Consider the following 14213-nt stretch of genomic DNA (forward strand, 5'->3'; position numbering starts at 1 on the left):
GCCACAGCAATGCAGATCAGCATCTGCAACCTACACCACAGCTCACTGCCACTCCGGGTTCTCAACCCACTGAGAAAGGCCAGGGATCAAACCAGAAACCTAAAGGTTCCTACTTGGATTTGTTTCTGCTGCACCATGACAGGAACTCCTTAATTCTTATCTTTTGTTTTTTTTTTCTTTCAGTCAACAGGTATGTCATATTGTAAGGTAAGTCAACAAACTTTTAGCTAGTCCTATCATTCTCCTAATTTAAAAAACTCAATATATGACACACATTAATTATAAATCTGACATTTTCTACCTCATGCTTTATAACAGAGATAACAGTCCAAACTCTGAAGTGGTGACATATATTCACAATATGAATCTCCAAACACAGTGAGACTTAGAGGAGGGTCTCTGGTACATGCTCACCAAAATTGATGCAAACTCACTGCAATTTTTTTTTCTTTTTAGGGCTGCACCCACAGCATATGGAGGTTCCCAGAGTAGGGATCCAATCAGAGCTGAAGCTGCCACCCCACCCCACAGCCACAGCAACACCAGATCAGAGCTGCATCTGCGAACTACAGCACAGTTCACAGCAACACTGGATCTTTAACCCACTGAGCAAGGCCAGGGATCGAACCTGAGTCCTCATCGATACTAGTTGGGTTCGTTAACCACTGAGCCACAATGGGAACTCCTCAAAATGTTCTAATGTAAATGTCAGTGTTTATTGTGATATCTAACTACAGCATCCCCAGATATTGTCTTTGGGTTTTTGGGTTTTTTTAGCTGTTTTTGTTTTTAATACTGATGGCCATGAAAGAATAGTAAAGTTATAAGCACTCTGAGTGATTCCACTTATTTTTGAAAATCCAAAAATATTTCAGAAGAATAGATAAGAACATTTAGTTGGTGGCCAAATTCCTAGGCTGTATAATAAAAATGTTTACTCTTAGTCCATTTGAATTATAGGAGAAATAATCAGATTCCAGCTGTGCCTAGTTAAAGGATAATTTTTTTTTTTTCTGAGAGGAAATACATTCTAATTTCTAAAGTAGAAAAACCCATATATATTTTTCCCTCTTTACTCACTATCATGAAAGAGCAGCAATTCTTCCCATCAACACTTCTCCAATGTGGGTTCTCCATGCTTTATACTGAGATATACTTTTTAAGTATATAAGAAAAGGCACATTTATATACTTAGAAAGTGGGGGAAAAGGAAATTATTTAGGTCAGTAGTGCCTCACCTTGGACTTTTCATAGGCAATAATGGAGAAAACAAAGCTATTTATAGTTTTTTTAGAAAAGCTAATCTGAAGACATCATACTTTCTGATTTCAAATTATATTACAAAGCTATAGCAATCACAGTAGCATGATACTGGCATAAAAACAAATACATAGACCATGGAACCGCATCAAGAACCCCAAAATAAACCCATGCATATATGATCAAATAGTATTTGACAGAGGAGCCATGAATACTCAGTGGAGAAGAGACAGTCCCCTCAATAAATGCTGCTGGTAAAACTAACAGTGACATATAAGAGAATGAACCTGGACCCTCATCTTACATCACTTACAAAGATTAACTCAAAATGGATTAAAGGCAAATATAAAACCTGAAACCATAAAACTCCTAGAAAAAAATATAGGCATAAATCTCCTTGACATTGATCTTGGCAGTGATTTTTATGGCTATGACATCAATAGCAAAAGCAACACAAGCAAAAATAAATAAGTACAACTATATAAAACTAAAAAGTTTCTGTACAGCCAAAAAAGAAATCAACAAAATGAAAAACCTATGAAAAGGAATAAAATGTATGCAAACCTTATATCTGTTAAGAGGTTAATATACAAAATATTTAAGAAACTAATATAACTCAAGTGTAAAATATTTAACAATGTAATTAAAAAATGGGCAAGGGACCTGAACAGACACTTTTCTAAAGATGTTCAAAGGCCAACAGGTCCATCAAAAAGTCTTCAACATTACTAAATATCAGGGAAATATAAATCAACCCCACAGTGTGTTATTACTTGAAACCTGTTAGAATGGCTATTATCAAAAAGACAAGAAGTAGCAAGTGTTTATGAGGATGTGAAGAAAAGGAAACACTTTTCCACTGTTGGGTGGAATATAAATTAGTGCAGCTACTATGAAAAAAAGAGGTTCCTCAAAAAACTAAAAATAGAATTACTGTATGATCAGCAATTCTAAGTATATATCTGAAGGAAATGAATTTACTATCTCTAAGAGATGTTTGCATTTCCATTTTCATTGCATTATCATTTATAATAGCCAAGACATGGAAACAACCCAACCTAAATTTACATCAATAGATGAGTGCATAAAGAAATGTGATATATATATATCACATATATAAATGATTATGTATACATGACTTTATATATATATATTTATACATATTAATTCATACATATATCAGAATATTATTCAACTACAAAAAAAGGAAACCGTGACATTTGTGCATTTGTAACAATATGGATGAATCTTGAGGGAAGTATATACTAAGTGAAACAAGTGAGATAGAGAAAGACAAACACTGTATAACTTCGCTAATACAAAGTAGAAGCTAAAATAGTTAGATTCATAGAAGCAAAGTGGCAGTAGCTAGGGGTAGTGGCAGGAAAAGAGGGAAACAGATGAAAGTGATAGAAGGGTACAAACTTCCAATTATAAGATGAATAAGTTCTAGAAATGTAATTTACAACATGATAATCATTAACAGTATTTTTTTATTTTTATTTTATTCTATTTATTTTTATTTTTGTCTTTTTAGGGCCACACCTATGGCATATGGAGGTTCCCAGGCTAGGGGTCAAATCAGAGCTGCAGCCACCGGCCTCCATCACAGTCATAGCAATGTCAGATCCAAGTCGTGTCTGCAACCTACACCACAGCTCATGGCAATGCCAGGTCCTTAAAACACTGAGCGAGGCCAGGGATCAAACCTGTGTCCTCATGGATGCCAGTCAGATTCATTTCCACTGAGCCAAAACAGGAGCTTCTATTTTTATTTTTATTTTTAGAGGGTTTTTTGGGTGCTTTTTATTTAGGGCTACACTTACCACATATGGAGGTTCCCAGGCTAGGGGTCCGAATCAGAGCTACAGCTGCCAGTCTACACCACAGCCATGGGAACTCGGGATCTGAGCTGCATCTGAGACCTACACCACAGCTCACGGCAACACCAGATCCCATACCCACAGAGCGAGGCCATGGATCAAATCCACATCCTTACAGATACTAGTTGGGTTCATTACCACTGAGCCACAACTGGAACTCCAATAGTACTTTATTGTATGTCTGAAAGTTGCTAGGAGAGTATGTCTTTCAAGTTCTCAACATAAACATAAACAGCTATAACCGTGTGAGGTGATGGATGTGTTTACAATTTATTGTGGTAACCATTTCACAATACATACATGTATCCAGTCGTTAAGTGCTACATCTTAAATTTACACAATGTTATGTGTTAATTATATCTCATAAAGATAGACAAAAAAGACTAGTAAGAAGAGTATATTTACCCACAAAAAACTGCAGAAGATTTTTTGAAATAAATGCAATCTGTTTGTTGGACAAAAGTCTTCCAAAATAAAAGAACAGTTCCTCTTGTGGCTCAGTAGGTTAAGAACTCAACATAGATGACGTAAGCTGCTAAATCTCAGCCTAGGTCATAGATGTGGCTTGGATCAGGTGTTACTTTCTCTGTGGTATAGACAGCTCCAATTCAGCCCCTAGCCTGGGAACTTCCATAGGCCACAGGTACAGCCCGAAAAGGAAAAAAATATGTATATATATCTAGGGTTTCTAGCTTTCCTACCTGTTTATCTTCTTCCTTCTACTGAGCTAAAATAAACAAAAAACTATTTTTTCTAAATAATACCAGCAATCCCTAGGTCTGGACATGCCCACACAAAGCAGAATTATATATTTAAAATAGTATACAACACTAACCACTTTAGCTAACTTTATCACCATATAATAAATCTCAGATAAAAAGAGAAGGTAACTTGTGATATTTTATAAATTAAAAACAGAAATTATATTTCACATTTTTATTATCCTCAGTTGCCTTGGTTCATATTATGTGACCACTTCTGACATAATTATGACAAATTATGACTAAACAGTAGTTTCATCTGCAAGTTCATGAAGCAAAAGTCCAATTTATGTACACTCTTTTGAAACACTTTTACATAAATTGAGATAAATTTGCCTGTTGCAATTAATTTAAAAATTGTATTTGTTTGCACCAATACCATCCTAAATATTTACTGACCTGGGTGGTAAAATATGAGTAAAGAAATGCTAACTTGCCTTATTGTTATCTCCAGGTTCAATAAAGAATAAAAGAGTTGTACCTTCACATTTTGAAAACCACCTCCCAGGTAAGCTTATTCTTTGTCAATAATGAGGCAGTTTTTGAGCTGAAACATTCCATTCGGACCTAGTCATTATTGTTGCCTAAGTGTTATTCATAGCAACTTAAATAGATTAACGTCATTTAGAATTTTTCTTCTTAGACAACAATATTGAAGTGAAAAAAGAAAACAGAAAGTCATAGAGGAAAGAGAAAAAAAAAAGGCTTTTTTTTCCTAAAGATAATAAAGTTGGGGTAGTGTTGTTCTCTGAATTGTGCATGGTAATTAGAAAAGCACCTTCCTGGATGGGTGAACTTTCACAAAAGAAGTGAGAATTTTATCTAGTTGGAAGTCTCATGAGATTCTTGAAACAAATCCAGGCACAAATATATGTATCTATATATAGAGGGAGAGAGAGGAGAAGGAGAGAGAGAGAGAGGGAGAATGTTAATTTTCTAGGGTTGGCATAACAAAATACCATAAACTTGGTGGCTTAAAACAACATAAATATATTCTCTCAGTTCCAGAGGCTAGAAGTCCAAAATCAAGATATCAGCTGGGCCATTCTTCCAAATGGCAATAGGAAAGAATTCTTGTATTTCTTTTCCTCACTACAATCTTTGGAGTTTCTTGGTTTACAGACGTATCACTCCAACCTCTGGCTTATTCTTCACATGATGTTCTCCCCTGGTGTTCTGTGTCCAAATTTCCCGCTTCTTATAAGGATGCCATTTATGGGATTAGGGAGCACCCTAGTCCAGTAAGACTTCTTCTTAACCTTATTCCATCTTCAAAGATCCTATTTCCAAATAAAGTCACATTTACCTTACTAGGGCTTAGGACTTAAGCATATCTTTTAGCATATCTTTTGTGGCGGGGGGGGGCGCAATTTAGCCTAGAATTGAACAAATTTTGCTGAATTATGTGTTTGTATGTGTGTGTATTTTTAGGGCTGCACCCATGGCAAATGGAAATACCCAGTCTAGGGGTCGAATAGGAGCTGCAACTGCCAGCCCTTGCCACAGCCACAGCAATGCAGGATCCAAGCCACATCTGCAGCCTACACCATACCTCACAGCGATGCTGGATCTTTAATCCACTGAAAATGGCCAGGGTTCAAACCCACATCCTCACGGATACTAGTCGTGTTCCTTATGGCTGAGCTACAATAGGTACTTGTGAAATGGGTTTTTTAACAGGAGACCTGCAAGTGAGGGGATCTGGATCATGTTGGAAAGTGGCTTTGAAAAAAAGTCCTTAAGATCTTAATTATGAATTCTCTAAATCACACAGAAGATTTTATACTTGCCTTTAGCAGCCTGTCACCTGAGAATCTCTATTAAAAACAAATACTCAGATGCCAAAGGCATTAGAGATAAAGTCAGTAGCCATTCGTTTGTTCAACTAGTATTTTTTTAACGTATACTACATAAAAAATGGGAACAGAGTAAGGAACAACACAATACTTTCTTTCAAAGGCTCATAATCTAGAAAAGAGCCAGGTAGGTAAACAATTACAATTCATTGTATAACCTGATCAGATTGGCATTTTAGAAAGATTCTTTTCACAGCAGGGAGGAGGGTGGGTTGGAAGGAAGGAAAAAAAAAAAAAAGCCAAGAGACCAGATAGAGAGGTATCATGCGGATTATAAACAGAACAAGCCTTGCAAAGATTATATCATAAAGAAATGACTGCAAGGACAAAGAGAAGATCATGTGGTATGAGGAAGTCTCTCAAGTTCCAGCCACCAAACCTACGCAATTACCCAAAGTTCTGGCCTCCATTGCAAAGGAGTAAGTTGTCTCTTTTTACTGGAGCTATCTCTCTTTGTGTGTTTAGGAATCCATCATATTCCCTTCTGATTTATCTAGCTCTATTAATTATATTCTTGCTCATTAGACCACAGTCCCTTTCTACTTGCTTCTTCTCATTCGCCTTTGAACATGCTCAAACCACTCATCACAACACTAATAGCAACAACCACCACATATATTACCCTCGACAAACCTTAGTTCTCTAGCCAATTACTGGCTTATATCTTCTGTTCACAACTAAATTTATAAAAGATGTTGTTTCCATTTGATATGTCCAATCATTCATCTTCAACACATTCCTTAATCTACTGCCCTTTCACTTCTGCTCTTACAATCCTTTTGAAACTTCTCTCATTCCAGTTTCCAATAACCTCTTTGATTTTAAATACGGCAGATAGTTTCATTGCTTTCTTCCCCTGACCAAATCAAAACTACAATGAAATATCACCTCACACCTGTCAAAAGGTGAATATGTGGTAAACGGGAACTTTAATACACTGTTGGTGGGAATATAAACTGGTACAGCACCTGGGAAAACAATATGGAATTTTCTCCACAAAATAAAAATAGATCTTCCATATAATCCAGTAATTCCATTTCTTGGTATATAAATGAATCAAACAAAAACCCCAATTCAAAAAGATACCTGCACCCAATGTTCATAGCAGTATTATTTAACAACAGGAAAGATATGGAAGCAGGAGTTCCTGTCGTGGCTTAGCAGTTAACAAACCCAACCAGCATCCATGAGGAGGTGGATTCAATCCCTGGCCTCCCTCAGTGGGTTAAGGATCTGGCGTTGCTGTGAGATATGGTGTAGGTCGCAGACACAGCTCAAATCCCATGTTGCTGTGACCGTGGTGTAGGCCTGAGGCTACAGCTCTGAATGCATCCCTAGCCTGGGAACCTCCATATGCCACAGGTGCGGCTCTAAAAGAAGAAGAAGAAAAAAAAAAAAAGATACAGAAGCAAGCAAAGAAATAAATGAATAAAAAAGAGAGAGAGTGTGTGTGTGTACAATGAAATATCAGCCCTAAAAAAGGATGCAACTCTGCCATTTACGACAATATAAATAGATCTAGAGGGTAAAGACAAATGTGTATATGTGGGATCTGAAACAAACAAACTAAATCAAACAAAATACCCAAACTCATAGAAAAAAGATGAGACTTGATCAGGGGCAGGGTTTAGGAGGTGGGTAAATTCAAGGAAGGTGGTCAAATATACAAATTTCCAGTTTTAAGATAAATAAGTACTGGGGATGTAATCAGAACATGATGACTATAGTTAATACCGCAATACCATATGCTTCTATGGGTTATACTTCTATTTTCTCTATTTGTCAATCCTCTATGAACTAGTTTATGACATAGAAATGTGTTCTGTTGTAGCAGAAAGTTATACTCAAATTTAAGTCTTGGTACTACTCTCCAACTTATTATAATTTTTATTATACCTTTGTTGATTTGTTTCCTGGAAAAAAACCATGTATATATTTATACATACATACAGAAAACTATTGTAATAAGCACCTTCAAAATGGATCTGAATATTACTGTCTTACCATATTTCCTAGTCAGAGCTGCAGCCACCGGCCTACACCAGAGCCACAGCAACGCAGGATCCTTAACACACTGAGCAAGGCCAGGGATTGAACCTGAAACCTCATGGTTCCCAGTCAGATTCGTTAACCACTGAGCCACGATGGGAACTCCTAACTTTTTTTTTTAAGGCCACACCTTGGCATACGGAGTTCCCAGGCTAGGGGTTAAAATGGAGCTACAGCTGCTGGCCTATGCCACAGTCACAGCAACACAGGATCCGAGCTGCATCCTCGACCTACACCACAGCTCATGGCAATGCGGGATCCTTAAACCACTGAGCCAGGCTAGGGATGGAACCCCCATCCTGATGGATCTTAGTAAGGTTCATTTACCATTTAGCTATGAAGGGAACTCCCTAAAATTACTAATCTTTAATTCTAAAAAGAACATATTGGGAGTTCCCGTCATGGCGCAGTGGTTACCAAATCCAACTAGGAACCATGAGGTTGCGGGTTCAATCCCTAGCCTTGCTCAGTGGGTTAAGGTTCCGGCGTTGCCATGAGCTGTTGTAGGTCACAGACGCGGCTTGGATCCTGCCTTGCTGTGTCTCTGGCGTAGGCCGGTGGCTACAGCTCCAATTAGACCCCTAGCCTGGGAACCTCCATATGCCGCGGGAAGTGGCCCTAGAAAAGGCAAAAAGATATAAATAAATAAATAAATAAATAAATAAATAAATAAATAAATAAATAAAACATACTGCACAGTGATGTTAATTTTATTTTTTTTATTTTTATGGCCACACCTGTAGCATATGGAAGTTCCTGGGCTAGGGGTTGAATTGGATCTGAACTGCATCTGCAACCTACGCTGAAGCTTGGGATCCTTAACCCACTGAACAGGGATTGGGCTTGGCATCCTCATGGACACTATGTCAGCTTCTAAACCTACTGAGCCACAATGGGAACGCCATACATTATGTTTATAATCCCACATACATTACAAACATATGAGAAATGCTTTGTAAGAATGTACTTTATTATGAAAATACAGATCACCACAGATACATATCTACTACTTTGGTAAACATCAGGTGTGATTTTCCTTTTCTGAATATAGGGCACAGCAACAGATCTTGTAGAATCTTTAAAGGAAAAACTCCTGTTTTCACACTTTGATCCTAAGATATTCTGCCATTCCTGCTGGTTCAAACAGGGAAGAGTCAGTCAAATAAAGTTTTACATAAAAATTAGTTTATAGATGTTCATAAATGCATGTTGAAGTTAGGCTAGAAAAACATATAGTAAGATATGTGTATTCTCTGCTTCACATTTCTTTTCTGCCAATCAAGACTGTGAATGTCTGCCCTTACACACTGACTAATGTGAATAACAAAGGAGAAATTTTTTTCACTTGTTCTTTCTACCAAAAGAACAAAAGAAACATTGTAGTTTTTGTTACATAACAATCTGATTTTTTTTTCAATATTTGGAATCTTGCTAAAAAATTTGGATAGATGTACAATCATGTATGAAATGACTATATTAAAATTTTTCTATAGGAACACACTAAAGCTTAAGAAAAATTCCACAAATGGTTGACACATTTTCTGCATTCAAATTTGAACATTTCCTTAAATATAATAATTATGATTAATCATAAAATTAAATATAAAAACACAGAAATGTATATCAATTTAGGTAACAGTTTTTAATCAATAAAATTAAAGTCAAGGTAAAATCAAAGCGGTATATGATAAATACTGAATTTTATGTCTACTAAAACTAAAGGAACATGAAAATATCTATTGCAAACTGGCAAACTGATCAGAGAAATTTTCTGAGGAAAAGTCTCCATTATTAAATAATTGATAAATGTTAATTTTTAAATGGTTTAAAATGCCTTCTTTTGGAGAACAAATGTGACCTTAATATAAATTTTTATTATATCAACTACATTGGCACACCTAATATTATTTTAAAAAATTATTGACAAATAAACATCCTCAAGCCAAGCGAAAATTAGTAGGAATAAACTATATGAAACCTAAGTAATTCCACAAAACCAAAACCCAATAATTAATATGTAAGATATCATTACAGTCAGAATTACCTTATGTGTATTTCCCACTTTCACTTCATCCTTTTCTTTCAAAGTATTACCTTTCTATTAAAAGTATTAAATGTGTGTCATATTTTAAAAGTAAAAAGCACAGAGACTATATTATTATATTTGTACTGTAAATATAATAAGGCTTATAAGATCATATGTCACATTCACTCATTAAACATGTAGATATACTAAAATTATGTAAAATTTTATTTATATTTAATATTTAATAACATCCTATTGATAGACTGACAATATGTAACTCTTACATAATGATGGTCCAGTTATAAATCAGTTCTTTCCCTTTTTTTAACTTTTAGATGCTTCACAACTGTAGGCACGATGTCACCATTTTCCTTTGGTAAATATTTATATAGGCCAAATGCAGCAGCAGTGAAGATGATAGTAACTGTTTTGCAAATAAGACCTGAATTAGAAAAAAAAAATACAACCATCAGATGCATCAATTTATTTAGAGCAAAAATGTTTTTGGAAAGAAAGGTATGCACCAAAGAAAAGGTAAGTATATTTAATCTCTGGAGATACCAGTTTTCCAATTGCGGAATGTAATCAATGTCATAGACTCATATCAAGTTACTTAAAGGAAATTAAAAAAAAAAATGTTTACAAAACCTGGCTTAAAGACTTAAACATAAGACAAGACACCACAAAACTCCTAGAAGAGAACACAGGCAAAACATTCTCTGACATCAACTGTACAAATGTTTTTTCATGCAACATCTACATGCAACTGACAATGGCTTAATCTCCAAAATTTACAAACAAATCATACAACTCAACAGCAAAAAAACAAACAACCCAATTGAAAAATGGGCAGAAGGCCTACATAGACATTTCTCCAAAGAAGACACATGCATGGCCAATGGGCACATGAAAAAATGCTCAATATCACTAATTATTAGAGAAATATAAATCAAAACTACAATGAGGTACCATCTCACCCTGGTCAGAATGGCTATCATTAATAAGACTACAAAAAACAAATGCTGGAGAGGGTATGGAGAAAAGGGAACCCTCCTGCACTGTTGGTGGGAATGTAAATTGGTACAACCACTGTGGAAAATAGTATGGAGGTTCTCATAAAATTACATATAGAACCACCATATTATCTAGCAATCTCACTCCTGAGCATATATCCAGACAAAACTTTCATTCAAAAAGATATATGCACCCTTATGTTCACTGCAGCACTATTCACAGTAGCCAAAACATGGAAACAACCTAAATGTCAATCAACATATGAATGGATTAAGAAGATGTGGTACATATACACAATGGAATAGTACTCAGCCATAGAAAAGAACAAAATAATTCCACTTTCAGCAACATGGATAGAACTAGATACTCTTATACTGAGCAAAGTAAGTCAGAAAGAGAAAGACAGATACCTTATGGTATAACTTATATGTGGGTTCTAAAATATGGCACAGATGAACCTATCAGTAAAACAGAAACAGACTCACAGACATGGATAGCAGACATGTGGTTGCCAAGGGGGAGGGGGAGTGGGATGGACTGGGAGTTTGGTGTTAAAAGACGCAAACTGTTACATTTAGAATGGATAGACAATGAGGTTCTGCTGTACAGCACAGGGAACTATGTCCAATCATTTGTGATGGAACACAAAGAAAAAATATGAGTGTGTGTATAGATGTATGACTGGGTCACTCTGCTGTACAGCAGAAACTGACAGAACAATGTAAATCAACCATAATAAAAAAGTTTTTTTAAAATGTTAACCTTTTAGACTTCTTAAACATACAGCCCAAGAACAATGCAAAGTATGTTACTATTTCACAGAATGTAATAATTCTAAAACATAAAAATACATTTCTATTTTCAAAACTTAAGTATCAATACAAACCAAAAATTTGAGTCACTTCATATAGCTTTGATCTTTTTCCTTTCTTTACATAATTTTACAAGTAGCAAAAGAATTATTTTGGAAAAATTAATAGACTATGTTTTTAAATTCATTTTCATTTTTCAAGTTTCAGAACATTAATGTATTATGGGAATTATATAAAAGTATTTGAAATTTGGGTGCAAATAACCTTATTAAAGTAAGTATTTTATAGCAACAATATAAATTATCTGATAATATCAATTATAGTTTTTCAAAGATAAAATAGGAAATATTAATGGGTCTATGTCATTTGTAATGATACAATAATATTTCAAACATTTATTTATAAAAGCCAAACACTGCAAACAACCCAAATCCATTAACAAGAGCATGAATAAACTACACCAAATTCATAAAATGAAACAATGTTCAGAAACTTTTAAAAAGCACAAACTACTACTATAGAATAACATGGATGAATATCACAAAAGAATAACATTAAGCAAGACAGGTAAAAAACCCCACCAGCATATATTGCATTCCATTTGTATAATTTCTAGGACAGGCAAAACCAACACATTGTAATAGAAATAGGAAAAAGAGGTTTATCTGTAGATGAGGTAAACTGACTGGAAGGGGCATAGGATAAATTTCTATAGCTTGTTTTGAGCACTGGTTCCACAAGTGCACTGAATTATCAAAAGCCATCACACGGAACACCTAATATCTATGTTAATTGTAAGTTAATGGCATCTCAATTTTTCTTAAAGAATACGGCTTGATACATTTTTCACAAACTAAACCAGTGTGACCAGCATCTGGATGAAGAACACAACATTGTCAACACCCTAGAAGCCCTCCTCCTATTTCTTCAAAGTCAACACCCTAAAATTAGTTTTGTTTTTGAAAAATATTTATATTAGGTCAAAATTGTTTAATTGGGATCATACAGTGCATACTAACCTGTGTCTGGTTCCTTTCTTTCAATATATTATGTGATTCATCCATAGTTTATGTAGTTGTATACTTTTTACTTTCATTTTATATTATTCCACTGTTGATATTATCAGTTTATTTATCCATTCCATTGTTTATTGGCTATTTGATTATCTACATTTATGAAGCGTTCTTTTATTTCAAGACCATTTTTTGCCACTGCAGTGTCTCCTCTATCACCCCTCAACTGAATGTGCATGTGTGAGTTTATTTCTGGATTCTCTATTCTGTTCCATTTGTCAATGTGATGACACATATCAATATTCTTTTGTATTAATTATTATAACTCAATAATAGGTTTTGATGTCTGTTAGCATACACTTCTCAGTTTCGTTTCTTCTTCAGGGTTCTTTGGATAATTCTTAGTCCTTTGTCTTTCCATATGTTTCAACTTCCTTGTCAATTAAAAAAAATACCTTCTAGGATCTTATGATCACATTTATACTGTAAATTAATTTAGGAGAAGTGGTATTTAAAAATCTTCCTGTCTATAAATATATTTTTTCAATTATTTGACTTCCCTAAAATAAACTTTGTAGTTCTCAGTATAGAGGTTTTATACAACTTTAAAAAATTTTTTTCTTAGTACTTGATTTTTTTAATGTATTAAGTTTATTATTTTTGTATTTGGTCATGCCTAATATAGAGAAACACAATTGATTTTCTTGTATTGGCTGTATATTAAGAAACTTTTTTTTTTGTCTTTTTGCCATTTTCTTGGGCCGCTCTCGCGGCACATGGAGGTTCCCAGGCTAGGGGTCGAATTGGAGCTGTAGCCACCAGCCTACGCCAGAGCCACAGCAATGCGGGATCCGAGCCGCGTCTGCAACCTACACCACAGCTCATGGCAACGCCAGATCCTTAACCCACTGAGCAAGGGCAGGGATCGAACCCGCAACCTCATGGTTCCTAGTTGGGTTCGTTAACCACTGCGCCACGACGGGAACTCTGAGAAACATTATTGAATTGACTTATTAACTCTTATATATTGTATAGATATGGGTGCTAATTGTAGGTGTGTTCACTTTATAAAAAGATGTCAAGCTATACATTTACAATATGTGCTCTTTATATTTTTACTTCAATAAAAATTTTACCAAAAATACTCAAACCTGATGAAATAGTAAACATGACAATTTAAAATAGAGAATGTTTACAAGAGATATAAATTAAATCCCTATTGCAAATAAACTACAGCTGATGGAATCCTTCATTTGAGATTAAAAAAAAAAAAAACCACATAATGGATTGTACTCATCAAAACCTAAGATTTGAGAAAGATTAGAATTTCTTGCTACCAAAGGAAATTGATGAATGGATAAAATTAATTTTTTTAAATATTTTGCATGATAAAACTTTTGAGAATCTGATGAATGCCACAGCCTTATTCTAGAGTGGAGATATAATTGTACAAACTGAATTTTAGGATTTCAAAAACACACTGAAGTTCAAGGTGTTCATAGTTCCCTCTTGAATAAGCCTTGCTCTAGCGTAGTGGTG

General features: G+C 34.9%; 1 protein-coding gene across 1 annotated transcript in view; it reads right to left on the bottom strand.

The window, feature by feature from the left end:
- Positions 1-10125: 10125 nt before the first annotated feature.
- Positions 10126-14213, bottom strand: part of SLCO6A1 (solute carrier organic anion transporter family member 6A1) — a 138286-nt gene continuing 134198 nt past the window's right edge. Inside the window, exon 15 of the mRNA XM_047774731.1 lies at positions 10126-10277. Within this exon, the coding sequence (XP_047630687.1) occupies positions 10135-10277 (143 nt within the window). The 3' untranslated portion in view covers positions 10126-10134. The remainder of the gene's footprint in view (positions 10278-14213) is intronic.

The sequence above is a fragment of the Phacochoerus africanus genome, chromosome 4 (assembly GCF_016906955.1).
Source record: "Phacochoerus africanus isolate WHEZ1 chromosome 4, ROS_Pafr_v1, whole genome shotgun sequence".
Lineage (NCBI taxonomy): Eukaryota > Metazoa > Chordata > Mammalia > Artiodactyla > Suidae > Phacochoerus > Phacochoerus africanus.